Source organism: Globicephala melas, chromosome 4 (genome assembly GCF_963455315.2).
Source record: "Globicephala melas chromosome 4, mGloMel1.2, whole genome shotgun sequence".
Lineage (NCBI taxonomy): Eukaryota > Metazoa > Chordata > Mammalia > Artiodactyla > Delphinidae > Globicephala > Globicephala melas.
Window position 1 is genome coordinate 65,111,210 of NC_083317.1, and position 21,673 is coordinate 65,132,882.

The 21,673-nt window shown below is 44.6% G+C and overlaps 1 protein-coding gene across 1 annotated transcript in view; it reads left to right on the forward strand.

Annotated features, from left to right (window-relative positions):
* The window catches only part of ARHGAP31 (Rho GTPase activating protein 31), a 116,063-nt gene that overhangs the window by 41,366 nt on the left and 53,024 nt on the right, over positions 1–21,673 (forward strand). The window contains exon 2 of the mRNA XM_030857204.2: positions 21,152–21,254. Within this exon, the coding sequence (XP_030713064.1) occupies positions 21,152–21,254 (103 nt within the window). The remainder of the gene's footprint in view (positions 1–21,151; positions 21,255–21,673) is intronic.

Below are 21,673 nucleotides of genomic sequence, written 5' to 3' on the forward strand. Positions count from 1 at the left end.
GGTATCCAGCCTAGTTCTCAGTGTGAGTGTGGGTATTGTTTTCACACACAAGCTAAGGCTGCAGTCTCCAGGAGGAATTTAAGTGACGCTCTTTCTGGAACGGTTTAATTCTGTTGACCATATGGCCAAGAATATGAGACAATCCCATATTTATTATTCTGCCTTACTCTTCTCTGAAGTATGCTAATGCATGTCCAAGCACATATCTCGATTGAAAAGCCCATCGCCGATGTTATGTAAGAACCAGAAATCTGTGCAGAAGACATTCCTGCTACCTCTCAGGGGTCTCCCAGGTGTCCCCTCACTTTCTAACACAAGACTTAGAAGCTCTGGGCATTCCTGGAATGATGATCTAAACCATACCAGACTGCATAGCACAGCTTGTACCCAACCTGGTCCCCATCACTTTTTTCTTAAGATGATGATTGTTTCACTTCTTTATATTCATTGTCACGTTCCTCAAAGTAAAGTCCCTCTGTGTTTCACAGCCCGATGTCCTCTGACTCAGTGTGTGTGTATTTGTATGTAACAGAATGTGCACTATGACTGTATGTGCTTTGAAAAAGCAGTTCTGTCCTAGGCCAGCAGCTTCAAGGACTCTTTTCTGTTTAATAAGCCCTGCATCTTCATCCAGCTGTAGCAATGCTCTGCTAAAAACAAACTGAGGTCATTCATGTGTAAATGGAAACACACCAGGAAAAAAATTAATACCAAATGTACATCAAGATCAAAAGAAAAAATAAATTTCTCAATAGAATACTCAGAGCTATGCAGAGACTGTTGGTTACTGCTGGTTCACATAAAATTGAAGGTCAGAGCATGTGTCAGTAGAATTCTTAAAAAGGCTGTGACCAGCCAGAGGCTATGATTTGAGAATCCCACAAGGATGATTCCTCAAAAATCCAGCTGACTCCTGAATTACACAGGGCATATGTTTCCCCAAAACACTGTAATAAATGCAGACTATAACTAGGAGCATCAAGGTCTGTGGAACTCAGGACCCACAACCAGAACATTTCCATTTAAAAACAAATACACCCAATATTGTAATGAAATTAGTAGCCATGAGATATTTGATCACAAATTACACGTTGATGAATTTTCAAAATCAAAAATAGGTAGACACGTCATGATAAATCATTCTTTTGGTGATCGTTGTCTGGTGAGTCTGCAGAGGTTGAGTGTGGCTCCTTGAGTCTAGATACGTTCATTCATACATTCAATCAAGCATCTGTTCAAGAAATAGTGATTGAGCACCTAGTAGGTGCCAGGGTGTATTCTGAAAAAGGAGCAATAATAGGAAGCTAATTAAGAGAGGGATTCAGAGTCAGAGAAACTCAGCTTAAATACTGGCTCCACCATTGGCGAACCAAATGATGATCAGCAAGGCAGTAAACCTCTCTCAGCCCCTGATTTCTCACCTGTAAAATGAGGATAGTTATACTTGCCTTGCAGGGTTGTATGGACTGGATGATGTAATACATATGAGATACTCAGCCCAATGCCTGGTACACAATAAATGTTCTAAGGAAAAAGGAGGTGGTACTCCAAAAATTTATATTCCCTCAAGTCATAGATACCCTGGTATCTTGCTCCCACCTTTTCTAAAAGAGTGCTGCAAAAATATCCTCACCCATCCACCCACTCATACAGTCAAAAATATACTTTGTAGGCAAGGAGAAGGGCCACCAGGAGGTGGGGACATGCGGAGGCAGGCTTAGAAGACAAAGAAACCTATGAGAAGAGAAACCTGATCAGGTTGTCGAGACTGGCTTCATCCTTGTTCTCTCTCCCTTTTCTCCGAGAGACCAGGTGGGGAAATAGCCTCCCCTTATCTCTACTGGGAGGGGAGCCCACCGACACTTCTGGACATCCTGATGCCTCTGACCCAGTGAGGATTCTGGCTCCTTGACACATCCACACCTGGGGCTGCCCCACCCCTTTCTCAGTTCGTCATCTTGTTGCTCTTGTTGCGGGGAGCTAAATCATGAGAGGTATCCCATGGATAGGCCTAAGGTGGGTCAATAGGGTAAATAGGAGTCAGGGAAGATTTATGGATGTGGCTTTGTGAGTGTGAGGCTTAAAGGGAACACTGCTTTGGGGAAGGGACAGCAAACAGTAGGAGATGGACTCAGAAATAAGGTTACCATATTTAGCAAATAAAAATACAAGACCCTCAACTAAATTTGAGCTTCAGGTGAATTACAAATCATGTTTTAATATATATCCTATGCAATACTGGGAAAATACACTAAAAATTATTCATTGTGTATCTGAAATTCAGATTTAACTGGTGCTCTGTATTTTCTCTGGCAACCCTACTGAGAAAGGGAATTAGGAGAACATCCTCCATTCTCCTGTGATTCTGTCTGATACCAGATAGGAAGCAGCATTTCTGGACAGGCCACCAATCAGCTATTCTGCAAGTGTACCTTTGTGTGGTTAAAGCCTGTGACACAATTCCTTTGGGAAGCCATGGAGTCAAAATCGCCATAGTGCAGGGCATGGTGCTGGGCGCTAAGGATCCAGAGAGGAGTAAAACAGTCCTGGATATAAGGATCCACTCACTCCAGACGACCAAGTCCAGTGGGATGATGGTCACTATACAAGCAGCAATGGCAATTTTCAATATGTATTGGAAGTTTATTGAGATATTGTTCCAAGCACTTTTCAGATTATTTTATTTAAATCTCATCCTATGAGGTAGACTTTATTATTAACTCCAGTTTACAAATAAGGAAACTGAACCTTATAAGCATATGATTCTTTACCCAAATTGGGAAACATTGTAAAGTGAAAGGCGTTACTATCTGTAATTACACAGAACGACAGGCAGGACCTGGCACCTAGCCGGCACACTAGGATTATGGCATCGACCTCTAGGAGACGTGCCCACATCTCACTGGCAGAAAGTGGCAGCGGGAGGACTTGAATCCAGGCGTAATGGCTCCAGACCTCGTCCCCTTAACCAGGAGCAGTAGAGGAGGCGATTCATTTAGATGAATTCCCTCTAATAGACTCTAAGTTCCCTGAAGATGGGGCCTATTGTTTTGCTTTCCGTGGCATCTTTGACGACTAGCATGCGGCACCCAAAACATAGAGTGGCTGCCAGAACATACCTGATGGACAGATGAGTCTGGGAGGCCTTCATGGTGGGGGTGGGACATGAGCACAGCTTGAACAATGTAGAAGACTAGGGCAGGGACCTTTTTCTCTTCCCTGATCTGTCCCTCTTCCCAGATGCTTGAGAGAAGGTAAGTGAGAGAGGACTACTAAGTGAGCTAAGCAAGTGACGTCAAACCAAGATGTCGGGACACACACCGTGAAGTCTGCTCTCAAGACTGAGTCATGAAGGGCTCTGTCAGCCCTTGCCCACCTCTTTTAAGTGGACACCCAGGCACCCACTGCCTGTCCTCTCCAATCCCTCTGAGATCCCCTGGATTGAGAATCCGTCACCTGGCCTGGATCCTGAGCAGTCGACTGCCCTCCACTGGGTCCCCCACAGGATAGCAGAGCTGCTCTATCCTCTGGGGACTAGGTTCCCCAGTCCCCTCAACCAGCTCAGGCCTGCTTTGCTCTGTGTCCCCAGGCCACACCTGCCACACTGCCAGGAAAGCACCCTGAAAGGCTGCTATTCCATCTCTTTCTCTTCAGGGAATTTAAGTCACTGCAAGGCCACACCCTCTTTAAATGGGAATCATGGAGTCTTCAAGACAATAAACAAATGCCTCCTCCTTGCTCAGGGTCAGCTACTCACTTTTTAAGAAGAGAAAGCACATTTTCAGAAGGGGTGAGACAAGCCTCTGGCAGCTGCCTCCTTTTCCTCTCTGTCCAGAAAGATATCATTAAACCCAGCTGACTCCTGCCTGACAGATGTAGAATGAACAAGAAAGAACTCTTCCTGATGTTTTTGTTCTACCCACAGTTTAACTGCATGTAATTGAACTCACTAGACTATAAGCTGAGGTCACGGGCAGCGTCTCATAAGATACTTATTTGAATCCCCAAAACCTGGCACGGTGTTTTACACGTGAAGATCCAATAAACATACTTAATTTGGTTTGACCGCTAAGGGTGCGCCTCAGCTTAAATACCCTAAATTAGGTCTGACACCAAAGTGTTAGTCTGGACCGGAGAGAGGCCTTCCAGGCACTTAAACCCTAATCCTCAAAACTGGAAAGAAAGGAAATCCTAATGACTTTTCAACACTCCTGTACCCTTTTCTCAGTCTCCCTCTAACGCTAGGGCTTTACCACTGTCCAGCTGAGTGACCTTGGATAAGTCCCCAAACTTCCTGGAGCCTCAGTTTCCTGACACTGAATCAAGCAGGTTCAACCAGGTGATTTTAAGGTCCCTTCCAACTGTGGCAGTCCAAAATTCCAGGATTCTGGTTGACCAACCCCTGGAAAGCGGGAATGGAGTATGGAACAGATGCTTGCAGGTGGGGATGGGATGGCTGAGAGGGAGAAAATAAATACAGAGCTGGGAAGGAAAAAAAGCCCTGGAAACAAATGGTGCACTTTGCATCTAATCTGGTCCTTGCTAGGACAATGTCATCTCGCCACGTCCTATGCAAGGTCCAGCTGATGCTCACGCACCTGGCCCCGCCTTTCTTTTCATCATCCATCCGTGTGTGCACTTTGCCTTGTTCTCTGTGCTGCTTGAGCACTAGACTATGAGCTTAGATCATGGGCGGTGGCTTATAGATTGAATAAGATAGACATAGCTCCTCATGGAGTTTACTGAAAAAAATGCAGGTGTTTAAAAACACGGAAACAAAACCTACTCAGTCAAGTATCAATTTTGTACAGGTTGCCCTAAGACTATATAACAGGTACTCAGTCCTTTTGGGGGTCAGGGATGGCTTCCCCGAAGAGGTGACCTGGTGGTGAGTCACCCTGTGCCTAGATTCTCTCCCACTCTGCTTCTAGGTTCCCCTCACTGTAATTGGTACTGACAGATCTTTTAAAACACCAATTTCTTGCCATTGTTTTCTTCCTGGAAGCTTTACAGTGGCCTCCTTGTGTGCAAGCTTGGGTAGAGACTCAGTCCCCATTTGGAGCCTCTTCAGGCTATTACTCCCAGCACAGGCTGTTGCCCTCTGGTGCCAGAGAACCCAGGGTGGAATCCCTGACCCCTTCCCTGACCCCTTCTGGGTACCCAAGAAAAGAGATCAGAACCTGAGCCTTACCATTTAAAAACTGCCCATTCTTGGGCTACCGTTGGATCAGATCTGACCACTGACATTTTCTATAGCAGAAAACAAGCAGCAGGGCTTCCCTGGTGGCGCAGTGGTTGAGAGTCCACCTGCCGATGCAGGGGACACGGGTTCGTGCCCCGGTCTGGGAAGATCCCACATGCCGCGGAGCCTCTGGGCCTGTGAGCCATGGCCGCTGAGCCTGCGCATCCGGAGCCTGTGCTCTGCAATGGGAGAGGCCACAACAGTGAGAGGCCCGCGTACGGCAAAAAAAAAAAAAAAAACAAGCAGCAGAAAATTCCAGTTTTGAAGCTGTTAAGGAAAAGGTGAGGAGAGCAAACGTTAGGAAAAGAAAAAAATTTTTTTTGGCCGCATTGCTTGGCTTATGGGATCTTAGTTCCACCGGGGATCGAACCCAGGCCCACGGCAGTGAAAGTGCCGAGTCTTAACCACTGGACTGCCAGGGAATTCCCCAAAAGTTAGGAATTAAAAGCATAGAAAGCTGTTTGATACCTAGCTTCTCTAACTCTAGAAGTAAGTGTCTTTACGGTAAACTAGCATTTTCTTTATTAATTGTCTGTTCTTTAGGTATTATTTATGACTGCTCCTCTTTTGAGAAAGTGCCCAGAACTTTGACAGTAATCCTTCATGCCATCTTTATCATTTAGCCTTAGTCCTAAACAGATCTGGTGAGGCTCTTGTCTAAAGACAGAGCTGAAAGGAGGGGTCTCAGAGTGGTAAGGGGAGGAGTGATCAGGCTCAGGGAATTATAGTATCTGGCTTCTGAATGAAGCTAGCTCTGCATAGGAAACGTTCAGAGAATACTAAGTAATTCATGAGTTGCAAAACCTCAGGATAAAAGCTTGAATATCATCATCCCTCGCTGTTTTAACAAACCGCAGGCCGCCCTTAATTTTGCCTGATTTTACATAAAGAATAATGCACTCCCTGCAAAGGAAAAGGTGCAGTCTCTCGAGGAGCCTATCTTTTTGTTGTGATGTGTCAGCAATTCAGAGAGAAAGGTGGGGAAGGGAGGAGTGTTAGTCTCCAAGATACTCTACATCATATCCCTCAACTATGTTCCCAGAGGCCAAAAAACAGAAACTCAGAGAAATTAGACTATCTTGATTTGCATCATAAACTAGTGTCCAGAATTCTAGACTATACAGCAGAGCTTTGTGTCCAGCGTTTTGGCGATTTACTCTTTTTGAGTTTACAGGACAGGCTCTAGAGTAGTGTTCTGAAGGATCACGAGCATCTGCGTGGGGGGTGCATCTCAGTCAGAAGAAGGAGAACGCAAGGGCATGAAGCATGGGCTTCAGGGACCCATGGGGGGTTTGCTGTGACTAGAGAGGGTAGTGTGGGCGAAGGGATCACAAAGAACCAAGCGTGCCCCGATGTGGCTCTTGGTCTTCGCTAGGGACAAACGCAATCAGCTGTGGGGTTTTTTAATTAATTAATTTATTTTTGGCTGCGTTGGGTCTTCGTTGCTGTGCGCAGGCTTTCTCTAGTTGCGGCGAGCGGGGGCTGCTCTTTGTTGTGGTGCGCGGGCTTCTCATTGTGGAGCATGGGCTTGAGGTACGGGGGCTTCAGTAGTTGTGGCTCGCGGGCTCTAGAGCGCAGGCTCAGTAGTTGTGGCGCAAGGGCTTAGTTGCTCCGCGGCATGTGGGATCTTCCCAGACCAGGGCTTGAACCCGTGTCCCCTGCATTGGCAGGCGGATTCTTAACCACTGTGCCACCAGGGAAGCCCTTAACAAACTTTTTAAGAGGATCTCTTTCAGAGTCTCTCCAAGAGTAGTCCTGAGAATTTGCAGGGCCATCTCTCTGGGAAGCTGCACTTTTCTTAAGCTGCTGAGAGCCTCTTTTGCACACCAATGTATGAGAACCTCCAGGAGGCTGGTTTCTAGGCAGGATTCCCTGCCTCCGTTTTAACCATTGGGAATGGTTGGCCCTGGGTCCAGCGTAAATTCTGTGTATGTTGATGAATAGTCATAAACCATGAACACTAAAGAGGTTTCAAGTTCTAATAGAAGAGGGTGAGATTTGGTGATTTTTTTTTTCTTTTGCTTATCTGTATTTACATTTTTTTCTACTTGCAGTACTTGTATACTAAGAAAAAAGAAAACGCTAAATAAGATAAATTTAATTTGCATTCAGTATTTGCAAGCACGGAACAAGCTCATGGAAGAAATGAGTTGCCCCAAAAGGGTTACATAGGCAGGGAAGTGCCGTTGTTTTCAGCAGGAAAGCGGGGCCTTGTAACAACAGGAAGCTCTGGGAGGCCGCAGTACCCAGGCTTTCAAGCAGAGCGGTTCTCGAAACAATGGCTGCCTGTGGCTCGGGAATATTGGGCAGGAAATGAAAGGATGCTGGGAGGGGGTGTGCCAGAGGAGCTGATAAGCGCTACCTGGCTGTTCTTCACTTAGGCCTAGCAGGCCAATGATGAAGTTGTTTTTCTAAACGCTCCCCATCTTTCATTAGCAAAGATGATTTTAGGAAAACACAGAAATGAAAAGAACCCATGGTGCCACAGGTCTGGAAACCATTAGGAAGCTAAGCCTCCCAGGAAACCGGAAGGTACAATAAGCAAGGGAAGGTATTTCTTGCTCTCAGGGCACGGTCCCTTCAGTTGGGGGGGACCTTCAGATGAACTCAGCACCATTTAAAGCCAAGTCCCTGGAGGACTCCAGCCTCCATAATAATCAAAATAGCACTGGGGGGCTTCCCTGGTGGCGCAGTGGTTGAGAGTCCGCCTGCCGATGCAGGGGACACGGGTTCGTGCCCCAGTCCGGGAAGATCCCACATGCTGCCTGCGCGTCCAGAGCCTGTGCTCCGCAACGGGAGAGGCCACAACAGTGAGAGGTCCGCGTACCGCCAAAAAAAAAAAAAAAAATTAAAATAGCACTGGGGTTAATAGGAGTCCAGCCATACCGAAGGAGACATATGTAAACCTCCTGAGATTGAAGTTTATATTTATTTAACACAAATTTCTGTTCTTATGGGTGGGATAAGTTGGGGAGTCAATTAACAATACAAAAACAAAACTAACAAAATAGAATGCTAGTGTTTTACCCTAGAAGACCTAGATAAAAACCAGAACCAGTAGGAGTGAGGACCTGAACATTGCAGGTAGAAGTCAGATCTGCCTTCTTAATTTCTAGCCCAGCTTCTCCCCAGCTTCATCCAGGAAGTTCTCAGGTCATGGGATGTTAGACCTGGAAGGAACATTAGCAATCGTCTACATCCAGAACTTGAACCTAGTGCAGATGAAAATCTGAGGCTGGGAGTAGGTATTTTTTTGGTCAAGGATATACAGCTGGTTCATGTTGCTTTAACTGACAGGTACCCAGCACCAAGTACCTGTGAGTCACCTGGGGGCAACTCAAAGAGGAACACAGTTACTCTCCTCAAAGGTGTGAAATCTAGTACCTGGAGGTCAGGACTAGAACCCAGGTTTCTTAACTCCTTGTTGTTAAGTCCTTCTCTGTCATCAAGTTGCTCTTAGAAATGAAATCAGCTCAGCTTTCTGTGGCTTTCTGGTCTTCCCCATGCCTGGTCTGTGCCTGGGTTTTCCTGGTGTGGAGGTTAGGTTTATACAATGTACTGGAAAGTGCATGAACTTGGAATTCAGACAGACTCATAATTGCACCCCAGCTTTGCCACTAGCTGTTTGACCTTGGGCAAGCCATCCGACCACACCAAACCTTAGTTTTCCATCTATAAAATAGGAATAGTAATGTGTACACCTCAGAGTTGTGAGACTTAAATGAAATAATTATCGTTAAGCATGGGACCCCACCCACATAGCATTTGGTAAGTGCATCCCATGACCACCTACTAAGGCATGCAAAGAAAGAAAAAAAAATGGCCTGGACACACTCAGACGAGAGAAAAACTTACACTGTCCTCATTCTTCAGATGATTGGTGTTAGTGACCCATACAGTTCAAGAAGCTGGTTTATTTTCCCTGTTTTGTCTCATTAGCCTGCTCAGCTCCATCCCTTCTCCTTCTGGGACTCTCTCTGGAGGCAGACGTGGCCATCCTCTTTATCCATCACTGCAGAAGAGCCTCCAACCGTGGCGTCTCAAGGAGCAGGTGGCAAGAAAGAGAGGGTCTGTTAGTCCAGGAAATAAGATCTTGATTGGGTGATCCAAGCTGACTGTGGTCTTGACGCAGTTCGACTGAGGAGTTAAACGACTTGTTGGCAATGATAAGGGAATTGATGCTCACAGCTGGGCCTGCGAGTGTGCTGGGGCATGCCTGAAAGAGCTTTCTGGCATCCGCAAGCAGCCTTACGGAGTGAGTGATGTCTGCCCGATAACTCCCCTGAGAGCCAAGTCAGACAGTAGGAAGCACGAGCCAGAAAAGTTTTCATAAATTATACAAAGCCTGGCAGCCTCCATGTTCAGCAAGGGACAAAAGGGACATTCTCAGCAGAGGGACGTTTTCTGCACCATTCCCGTGTACCAGGTGAACAGGGCCAGCTCTAAGCCCAAGGCCGTGTGAGGGTTTCTCCAGGTTTGTTTTCTGTGTAGCCTTGTCACACCCCACCCGGTTTCCCTAGTCAGCTTTGCCCTCCCTCATGGTCACAACCCTCCCCTCCCCCAAACCCAAAAACACCCCGGAGGCCCCTTTCACCGTCCCTCCTAGGCTGTTTCCACTTGTTCATTAACTGATGATGTGTGGTCCCAGATATTTCACTGCCCTCAACCAGCCTTTTATCTTTGAGTCACAAAGGTACTTACCTTTCTTTTTATTTATTTATTTTATTTTTATTTTTTTAATTTTTTTGCGGTACGCGGGCCTCTCACTGTTGTGGCCTCTCGCGTTGCGGAGCAGAGGCTCCGGACGCGCAGGCTCAGCGGCCATGGCTCACGGGCCCAGCTGCTCCGCGGCATGTGGGATCTTCCCGGACCGGGGCACAAACCCGTGTTCCCTGCATCGGCAGGCGGACCCTCAACCACTGCGCCACCAGGGAAGCCCAGGCACGTACCTTTCTTAAAGAAATTTTCAGAAGCAACTAGAAAAGAGTGAGACTTCTCACCTCCCCTTTCATCCTCGGCAATGCATACGAGGTCCTCTGCACTGACCCTAAAGGGATGCCTTATTTTCCTTTGTTGGATCGATATGTTTGTGGCAAGTCTTTTCCTTCATATTATCCCCTCCTCCACCCACCTTTCTCAAAAGCCTGTTCCCTTGAAGGGAAGAATTCTAGGGTTACCCCTACTGAGGCAGCTGCATGGATTGGACATTATTCTAAGGGCAATGGGAAGCCAGTGAATGTTTTGGAATAGGGGAGCTTTTCCATAGTGTTTTAGAAAGATTTGTTTGGCAGTGGAGCTCAAGATAGAATGCAGTCTTCCTAGCCTGTCAAAACTCCTCCAATTTACCTGAATTTACCTTCTCTTCCACCAGACTGGTCTAGTCAGCATTCCTGGAATTCACCACATTATTTCTTGTTTTCCTGTCTTGTTTATACCATTCCCTGCTCTAGCTGCATCAGAAAGTGGGTGATGTTTACAAAGTGCTTATTATATGCCGGAGGCTTATTTAAGCTTTCTGCCTGTATCACAGTATATAATTGCATCACATTGTATCTTATCACATCACAGCATCTCAAATCACCCCCTAGGAACCAGTGTCTGAGTTCTTATTGCATAGCCTTGTACGTCCTCCTTTATCCACTGATCAATCTCACAGCATCGTGCGGCCCCGGGGTGAGGGTCTTGCCTCAGCGCTCTCTAACAAGGTCCCTCTCATACTGTCAGCTCTCTATAATGTACACAATTTCCTGTTCTTGTTCAACACCTAAAAGCCCTGCCTGACTTCCCCCACCATTGTGTAATCTTTTAGAAGAACTTCTGTCACGTTTTTGTGCCTCTCAAGGGCCCTTAACATATTTTGCTTGATCGTTTCATACCGGCCAAGTTACTAAATATCTGTGAGCTTCAGTTTCCTCATTTACAAAGAAAAGATACCTTCCTCAGAAAGTGGTTGTGAGGACTGCGCTGGGTACAAATAATGCATGAAAGTGTAGTGCTCAGGGGTCGGCACCTAGTAGGTACACAGTAATTGTCCGTTCCCTCTTGGCTTCTTGAGGGCAAAGATCTTATTCACCTTTTTGTCCCTTGGGCCGGATAGCCCTGCAGTACATCTGCTTTGGTAGGAGAATCGTTGTCATTGGGAGGAGTGGGTGTACGGATGACAGAGACCTGAGAGCTCAGCTGGGATGAGTCAGGGTGTGGAGCAGAGGGGGGACCTGGACACTTCTGTGGGAAAGAGCTGACTTGATTTGGCATCTGAAACCCTGGAAGTGAGGAGGGGAGGGGACTCCAGGATATAGTCTTCCATCAGGAGCCTCACCCAGCAGTGGAGCAGAGCTGGTTAGGCAAATACTTCTATTTAACAAGGAGTAATTACCTCACAGGGTGATTGGAAAGGACTTCAACAAACATGGAAATTGCCTCACTAACTTTAGAAAGCCCTTGGGCTTCTTTAACGAAACTTGGTTTTTTTTTGTTTTTGCGGTGCGCGGGCCTTTCACTGTTGTGGCCTCTCCCGTTGCGGAGCACAGGCTCCGGACGCAGGCTCAGCGGCCATGGCTCACGGGCCCAGCCGCTCCGCAGCATGTGGGATCCTCCGGACCGGGGCACGAACCCCTGTCCCCTGCATCGGCAGGTGGACTCTCAACCACTACACCACCAGGGAAGCCGGAAACTTGTTTTTTTAAAAACCAATTTTTTTCTTTAAAAAAATTATTTGTACCTCACCCTCATTATAGAAAATTCAGAAAAGCAAAATGAAGAATATAGAAAAGCAAAAACATACTATTAGCCTTTCAGTGTGTGTGTGTTTTATCATTTGAGAGATTGTGAAGGGTTGTGTAAACGGGACAGTCACTCTTTGCTCTTTAAATTTGTGTATCTTTTTCATTTTTATTCTTCTCTTCCCCAGTGTTATTGCAATATAATTGATATGCTCCAGTGTATAAGTTTAAGGTGTACAGCATAATGGTTTGACTTACATAAATATATTGTGAAATGATTACCGCAGTAAGTTTAGTTAGCACCCATCATCTCATATACATACGATAAAAAGAGAAAGAAAAGAAAGAAAAAAATGTTTCCTTGTGATGAGAGCACTTAGGATTTACTCTCTTAACAATTTTCGTGTATAATGTATGGCAATGCTAACTATCATCATCACGCTGTACGTTGCAGCTCTAGTAATCATTTATCTTGTAACTGGAAGTTGGTACCTTTTGACAACCTTCATCCAATTCCTGCTCCCCGCTTCCCCCACCCCCTCCTCTGGTAACCACAAATCTGATCTCTTTTTCTATGAGCTTCATGTTTTTTTAGATTCCAGATATAAGTGAGATCATACAGTATTTGTCTTTCTCCGACTTACTTCACTTAGCATAATACCCTTAAGGTCCATCCGTGTTGTCACAAATGGCAGGATTTCCTTATTTTTATGCTGAATATTATTCTGTTGTATATATATGCCACAACTTCTTTCTTTTTTAAGATTTATTTATTTATTTGGCTGCACTGAGTCTTTGTTGCTGTGTGCGGGCTTTCTCTAGCTGTGGTGAGCAGGGGCTACTCTTCACTGCGGTGCACGGGCTTCTCACTGCGGTGGCTTCTTTTGTTGCAGAGCACGGGCTCCAGGCACACAGGCTCAGTAGTTGTGGCTCGCGGGCTCTAGAGCGCAGGCTCAGCAGTTGTGGTGCACGGGCTTATAGTCCCTCCAAGGCATGTGGGATCTTCCCAGAGCAGGGATCGAGCCCATGTCCCCTGCATTGGCAGGCGGACTCCCAACCACTGCGCCACCAGTAAAGTCCCTGCCACAGCTTCTTTATCCACTCATCTTTTGATGGACACATGTTTCCATGTCTTGACTATTGTAAATCATTCTGCTATGAACTGCGATGTGCAGATATCTTTTCAAGTTAGTGGTTTTGTTTCCTTTGGATATGTTCCCAGAAGTGTGATTGCTGGATCATATAGCAGTTTTACTTTTTAATTTTTTGAGGATCCATACTGTTTTCCATAGTGGCTGTACCAGGTTATAATCTCACTAACGGTGAACAAGGGTTCCCTTTTCTCCATATCCTTGCCAGCATTTCTCTCGTCTTTTTTAAAATAAATTTATTTATTTATTTATTTTTGGCTGTGTTGGGTCTTCGTTTCTGTGCGAGGGCTTTCTCTAGTTGTGGCAAGCGGGGGCCACTCTTCATTGCAGTGCGTGCGGCCTCTTCACTATCGCGGCTTCTCTTGTTGCGGAGCACAGGCTGCAGACGTGCAGGCTCAGTAGTTGTGGCTCACGGGCCCAGTTTCTCCGCGGCATGTGGGATCTTCCCACACCAGGGCTCGAACCCGTGTCCCCTGCATTGGCAGGCAGATTCTCAACCACTGCGCCACCAGGGAAGCCCTCTCTCTTGTCTTTTTGATGATGGTCATTCTAACTTGAGGTGATATCTCATTGTGGGTTTGATTTGCTTTTTCCTAATGACTAGTGATGTTGAGCATCTTTTCAATGTATCTGTTGGCCTTTTGTATATCTTCTTTGGAGAAGTGTCTGTCTTTTGCCCATTTTTTATTTGGATTATTTGGTTTTTTGCTATCGAGTTGTTTGACTTCTTTATATCTTTTGTATATTAACCCCTTATCAGATACATGATTTACAAATATTTTTCCTATTCCATAGGTTGTCTTTTCATGTTGCTGATTGTTTCTTTGGCTGTGCAGAAGCTTTTTAGTTTGATGTAGTCCTGCCCGTTTATTTTTGATTTTGTTCCTTGTGCTTTATGTGTTATAGCCAAAAAAATCATTGCCAAGACACATGTCAAGGAGCTTTTTTCCCATGTCTTCTTCTAGGAATTTCGTGGTTTCATGTCTTACATATAAGTCTTTAATCCATTTCAAGTTAATGTTTGTGAGTGGTATAAGATACAGGTCTAGTTTCATTCTTTTACATGTGAATATCCAGTTTTCCCAGCACAAATTTTCCCAGACTGTCTTTTCTCCATTGAGTATTCTTGGCTTCCTTGTGAAATACAATTGACCATAGATTCTTGGGTTTATATCTGGGATCTTGGTTTTTTCCCCTGATCTTCTTTTCTGTTTTTATGCTAGTACCATAACGTTTTGTTTACTATAGCTTTATAGTATGGCTTGAAGTCAGGAAGTGTTTTTCATTTTTTTATCAGTATATATTGCTTCTTTAACTTTTTCAAAAGGAACTTAAAAATAGATGTTAACCACTAGGTGTTGAACACCTAATAGCCATCACCACAGTAAGTTAGGGTCTGCAGTGGTAGAGTTTCAGGCATATGGATAGCCAAGGGCAAGGAACCAAACAGCTCTCCTTAAATGGTGCTTCCATACCTGGCCACTAACTCATGGGATCTGCTCTCTTGATGGGGAGGGTTTGAGTCAGGTAGGTGTAGCTTGGGGCTTTTTCTAAACTTCCTCGTCAGTGTGGTACCATGAAAAAAGCATGAGCTTTGGAGTCAGACAAACCTAGGTTTGGATCCCAACTCTGACACTTAGGAATTGTGATGTTGGGCAACTTACCTAACCTCTCTGAGAATCAGCTTTCACATTTTCAAAATGGAGAATTTTATGTCTTTTGTGGATTGGCTATGATTATAGAATGGAGAATGCTGTTAAAAGAGAGAGAGAGAGAGAAAAAAAAGCACCTCATGTAGTGCCTGGCACATTAAAAAGTGTTTTCTTCTTTGAAGGACCCAGATATCAATGGAGGACTGAAAACCCATCTGGAGAGTAATGACCAATCCCTTGTTTAGCAAAACATTTCAAGTGCTTGTGTTTTCAAGACTATTCTAGATGAATGAGACAGAACTATCCTCATTGTCCCTAAAGAGCTCACAACTTAGTGATGGAGATGACATAGGTTCAGGCAACACCTAGCACTTAGTGCTGGAGGAGAGCAGGTTTGCAATAAGTATTTGCTGAATTGGATTTTTTAATGAAAAGTTTTGGGGAAAGGTAATATATTCTTATAGTTCAAAACTCAAAAGTATGAAAAAGTATACAATGAGGAGTTTCCCTCTTACTCATAGCCCTGGCCTCAGCTTCCCAGTTTTTTTTCCCATAGGCAACTGAAGTTATCACTTTATTATGCATCCTTCCATAGATATTTAATGCATATACAAAGGAATTGTAGAGCTGTTCTGTTATTCTCTCTTTTTAAAAAAACAAATGCTTGTATACCATTACACCGGTCTGTGCCTCATTCTTTCTGCTTAACAATATATCTTGGAGACTGCTGTATATCAGTACATGAAAGTTTCCTCATTCTTTTTGATGACTATATAGTATTCCATTATATGGATATTCTATTATTTATATAAATAGCTTCCTATTGATGAACAATCTCATGCTATTACAAAAATTGCTGCAATGAATTACCTTATAGATACAGAAATGTTCTAGAATTGGAATAATGAAAAGGTTCTGAAATGTGATTGTTGCTTAACTGTCAATATAGTGTAAACCACTTAATTATGTGCTCTAAAAGGGTGAATTTTATGACATTTGATTTATATCTCAATTTTTTTTAAGTTTAGAGAAACAGAAAAAGAAACTTTACTCCAAGGAGGACAGGCTAAATCCTGACATATTAAAAAAACAATTTTCCTTGGAAAATTGGAAAGCAGTTAATTTGCTTTTTTGTAAAGAACAGAGAACATTATACTTTAAAAAATAAACACCACGAGGGCTTCCCTGGTGACGCAGTGGTTGGGAGTCCGCCTGCCGATGCAGGGGACGCGGGTTCGTGCCCCGGTCTGGGAAGATCCCACATGCCGTGGAGCGGCTGGGCCCGTGAGCCATGGCCGATGAGCCTGCGCGTCCGGAGCCTGTGCTCCGCAACGAGAGAGGCCACAACAGTGAGAGGCCCGCATACCACAAAATAAATAAATAAATAAATAAATAAATAAATAAATAAACACCACGAATTTTCAGACTTTTCTATAATTCTACATTAGGTCAGGAAGAAGAGAGAAGAGGTTAAAACAGGGAGGAGAAAGAAGAATCAAAGAGGGAGAGTTCCAGGAGGACAGCGACCCCTCAGGCAAGCCAAGGCCCACAGAGGCTGGGAGGAGCGTGCCACAGGAGACATGGAGACGCAGGAGAGATGGTGGCGCAGGAGACATGGAGGCTCAGGAGACATGGAGACGCAGGAGACATGGAGGCGCTTGAGACATGGAGGCGCAGGAGACATGGAGGTGCAGGAGATATGGAGGCTCAGGAGAGATGGAGGCGCAGGATCGAGGAAGGAGGGGACAGATATACAGAGCAGGAGCTGGCAGAGGGAGAAGGTACAGGAGCCACTGCGACGACTCTTAGATTCCTGCGGAATGGAAAGCTGGGAAGCTCTCTGCTGACAACCAGAAATAATAGAAAAGTGATTGAAATCTTTACTTCATCTCTTAAAAAATGCCGTAGTAGAGCAGGCTTATTCACAGCACAGCAGAGCTGCCTGAAGCCCTCACTCTCTCCCCCGTGCACAGCAGGAGATTCTTAAAGATTTCTTCCCTGTTCAGCGGCTTGTCTCTCTCTGACTCTCCCCCTGCAAGTATCAATTCTTCATCCACCAGTGATCCTTGGTCCTTTCTATCACCTCAGTCAAGGTGATGAATATATCCATTATGCCCAAAAGTTTCCTCGGCCCCTCTGCAGCTCCTGCCTCCTGCCTCTTCCCTGCTTTCTCCCACTATAAATTAGTTTGCATTTTCTTGAGTTCTATGTGGATGGAATCATATAGCATGTACTCTTCTATAGAATGGCTTCTATCGCCCGTATGGTATATCATCCCTTGTTATTGCTGAGTAGTAGTCCATTGTATATATGTACCACTAAACTTTACTCTGATGGTTAGGGATGCAGGACCCAGAGAGGGAATGAAATATGACCAGTACAGGACCTTAACAAAAATCCAGAATGGGGCGGGAGGAGAGCCATATTTCCCTAAAACACAAATGCAATTTGCACTGTGAAAGAATGAGGCTGCCATGATCACATAACTGATCAAATAAAACTGTGTTTGTTCCAATCTGCATCTCCAGATCTGATCAGATTCCGGCCATACAGGGAAGTGGGGCAGCTTAGCAGGCATTACCTCTGGGGGGATTCAGAGAAATGATTTAATTGCTGGCCTTTTCTGCCCTAAACCCTTGAAGAAGTTTGGAATTGAGGAAAGAAGTACCCCCACGTTATTTTTGAGTATAAAATAACTTTTAGTTGTAGCAAGTTGGACCAGATGAAACAAATGACTTTAAAATGTTTTGTAAATTGTAAAGCACAAATCAAAGGCAAAGCCTTCTTTTCCGTCAGAAACCACCTCAGGATTTATTTTGTGCTCCGATTAAAATTTAACGTTAAAGATCGCTGCTCCAGGAAAAACGAAACCAAACCAAACAAAAAAGGGACTTAGAGAACCATCAGTGCGATAATTCAAAGAAGTCATAATGTTATATCATAATCCGCAACTGTGTGTACCTCTGTAGGAGGAGACTTAATGTTCTTTGGGTCCATGATAAATCCCACAGAACTAGTTCTGTGGCTCCAACCTTCTATAGCAACCTAAACAGACAATGGAGGCTTTCTTTCCATCTATACCTACTCAGCCATTTTGTATCAAGCTTCTATTCTGTCCAGAATCCTAGGGTGTCCCCAGTTTGGTTGGGCCCCAGGAACAACAGCCTAAAGAATTCTGAGACTTTGAGACGATACTCTTGGCAGCCCCTGCAACACCACCGACCAGTATCACCTTTAGAGCCTTGCTCCTTGCTCCCCGAAGTATGGGCTGCAGATTGGCTGTATCTGAATCACCTGGTAATTTGCTAGAAATGCAAATTCTTGACTCCCTCCCTCCACCCTCCCATTGGAATCTGCATGTTAACAAGATCCCGGGGGTTTGTATCCACATTAAAATATGAGAAGCTCTGGTCTAGATCAACTTCAGCATGCATCAGAATCACCTGGGAAGCAACTGCTGCTGCTGGACTTATCTAGGGACCACAGTCTGAGAACCACTGCTCTGCCTCTAGAGCTGGATGATTACAGAGATCAAGTGGATCCTTTCCCATTTACTGAGTATGATGGAGAATTCCTATGTCTTCCAACTCGGCCCAAGATGAGAATCCAAGAAAGCTAACACGCCTCAGGGACCAGGACCATGGCCTTTTCCCTTGGGTTGTTTTAATATTGCCTCCTGTTTAAACAGAGCTGTGGACTAGAGGTTCTGGGGCCTCTGTACCAAATTTATGGCAGAGGCTCCATCCGGGAATGTGTTTTCCTCGCCTTTAAAACAAACGGAGCCTGAGGTTATACAACTGAGAGCCATGCTACTGGGAGGTGGGTCTTTGAGAATGGAATAGGACAGAGTGGTGACCCTGCACTGCCCATCTGTGGAGTGTTCCTTATAGAAGCCCTTTGAGGCTGAGGCTTTTGTCTTTGAGTCCTGCTTGGGAATGCTCCGAGCTCTCAATCCACCTGTGCCGTGCAACAGCCATATACCTTGGTACAGACTCACATTGTGAAACACATCAAGGTCAAGCACAGTTCCAGGACTGCTGCCTTTGTATTATGAAGATACACCTCAATGCATAGAAAAGTGACCTCAACCAGAGAGAGACACAAAAGCCATTCTGAATAGGGAGGTGAGTGTTGACTTGTAAGAGGTTGGTCAGCTCTACCCCAACTGCCCATCAGATGGGAGGCAGCAAACTGTTTTCACCAAGACTGAATCTCACAAATGATAAATTTACATCGTATAGAAGCATCAAATAGGAATAACTGTCATTGTAGAATGCTGCTTATATGCCAGGGTCTGTGCTAAGTATTTACAAGTATTACTTCAATCCTAGCTATGAGGTTAATATCACTGTTATCCTCATTTTACAGATGTGGAAACTAAGAAATGGAATTATTGCGTATTTTGTCCAAGGTTACAAAGGCAGTTTGGCATTCAAACCTGTGCTCTTGACCATGACCTTGCGTGGCAGGTTACAGAGCAACACCTTGTTGTGGTTGGGAAAGAGTCGACCTACTGTGCACAATAGGGATTTTTTTCTTTAAACAATACAACTTTTTTAAGCATGGGAACTCTGTTTACTTATTTATTTATTTATAAAATTTATTTAGAGGCATGAGGCATAAATAGGGTTCTCACCAAGAACCCTATTTCATAAAATAGATCGAAGTATAGCTTTTCTAACTGAAGCCAGGCAGGGGCTCTGGACCCCTGCCCACACTCACAGCCCCTTCTCCACCACACCCACTCCTGCCCTGTATTCACTCACAGGGAATAGTTCCACCTCTGTGGTCTCTGACCTCAATATTTCCAATCCCAAGTTCACTTCCTGCCCTCTTTCCACCTTGGGTAACTAAGAAGCTTCTCACCAGTTGGTCATGAATGAAAGGGGCAAAACATGCATGTGTCCTGGAGAAGAAAGGCTCTGGGCATGCACAGCCTTTGAGAGGTGGGTGGAATACTTTAAGTATGATGAATTTTACTCAGCACCTAAAATGATAGTTAGTGGTTGAAGGAAATGATGGGGGAGTTGTTTAGAAAGTATTGTAATAGAGAATCCAGGAAGAATGTTGAGCCTGAACACCTAGTATCTACCCATGTAAAAGGTCCAGTCCAGCTTCGTATTGTGTGTGGGTATGATCATGTGCATTAAGCATTAATGGATTGGCTTTAGTCTAATCCAAGGCATTAATAGACTGAGGATGTCTTGGGGGAGTGAGCACAGTGCTAACCCAAGCCCTGGTTCATGGAGTTCCCATACCACCTCTGTGCCTGAGGACTTCAGCACCCAAGGCTTTGGTAGTTCCAGACCATCTACAACACTCTCACAGAGGGACCTCCGATGGATCTGCCCAAGGACCAAAGTGGCAAGTGACTTGCCACTCTCTCCATGCCATCCAGAAGGCCTGTGGCTGCCATTCCGGGTCACGGAGCTGGCTGGGCTGATCAGGTTCAGCCCTGAGGAGAGAATAGCATAGCCAGACCCTTCTACCCAGGCACTGGACTTCTAGAGTGGCAGGAATTTGAGGGGCCGTGTTGGTCCCTTATATGAGGTCCATTCTATCAATGACTGGTTTGACCCATTTGGTGGTGGTGCCGGCGGGGGTGGGGGGAGGTTCTCACCTTAAAAAAAAAAACACTTAACACCTTTAAATCACCTTTAACATTTTGGCAGATATTCTTCCAGTCTTTTTTCCCTTTGCAGTTTTTTAAACATAGCTGAATTCACAGGGTATATTTGATTTTGTGCCTTGTTCTTGTTTTACCTACCTACATCATAAGCATTTTTCCATGTGTTAAATCACTTTTCATAAGCGACAAGTACTCCTGAGTGAGGTAAATAAATTTACCTGCCCTTTGTTTTCTTCGTGTGTAGACTAGGCAAGAGTTCTCTAATTTTATCACATAACAGTCACCTAGAAGGCTTTTTAAAACACAGATTGCTGGGCGCCACCTCCAGAATTTCTGATTCAGTGGGTGTGAGTGGGGCCTGGGAATTTGCATTCCCAACAGGTTCCCAGGAGATGCTGGTGCTACTGGTCAGGGGACCACACTGGGAGAACCAGTGACATGAGGAGATTGTGTTGGGGGATTTCCAAGGTCACTGCTGGTTTCAAAAATCTAAGTGTTAGCATATTTTACAAATTCTTAAAAAAAAAAAAGACCTAACTTTTAAAACACATGGGTTTTCTAAACTTTAACAAAACCCTATTTTTTTTAAATATCAAAGAACATCGTCTACCATTTACAAGTAATTGTTTCCACTTGTAGCTCATATGCATTCCATACTTACTTCTCTTTGAAGTTACCTCGATTTTTAAAAGGCTATCTTTAAAAGACAGTCAGACTGATACCTAATACTTTATGTTTTCTTTTCCTTTGCATAGTTCCATATGTATTGAAGAGCTGTGCAGAATTTATAGAGACTCACGGCATCGTGGATGGAATTTATCGGCTTTCAGGAGTCACCTCAAACATACAACGGCTAAGGTAAGCCAAAGAATAGCCCCCCAAAGGATTCTCCCATGATCCTTCCTCTGTCCATACCTCTATCTGCAGGTGTTGGGGGTATTAAAAACTGAAGGGATTGAGGGAAGGATGTCAGGGCAGAAGATCAAGTGCTGATGTTTTCAGATGCCTAACTCTTCTTAATCTAATCAGGAAGCTCACCAATCTGATGTAATTCTTTCCAACAAAAACTCCTGAGGGCTTTTCATCTATTCCTATGTCTTGCACCAGATTTATCCCTCTTAGGTAGATTCAATTGAACTCAAATGATTTAAATTGCAAGTTGGGAAAAAATGATTTATTATTACTCACTTGCCTACCCACAGCTCAGATCCCCATTACATGGTGTTCAGAACTTGCAGGTCATCGTGAGTTTTTCTGTTGGCACACACTCAACATTT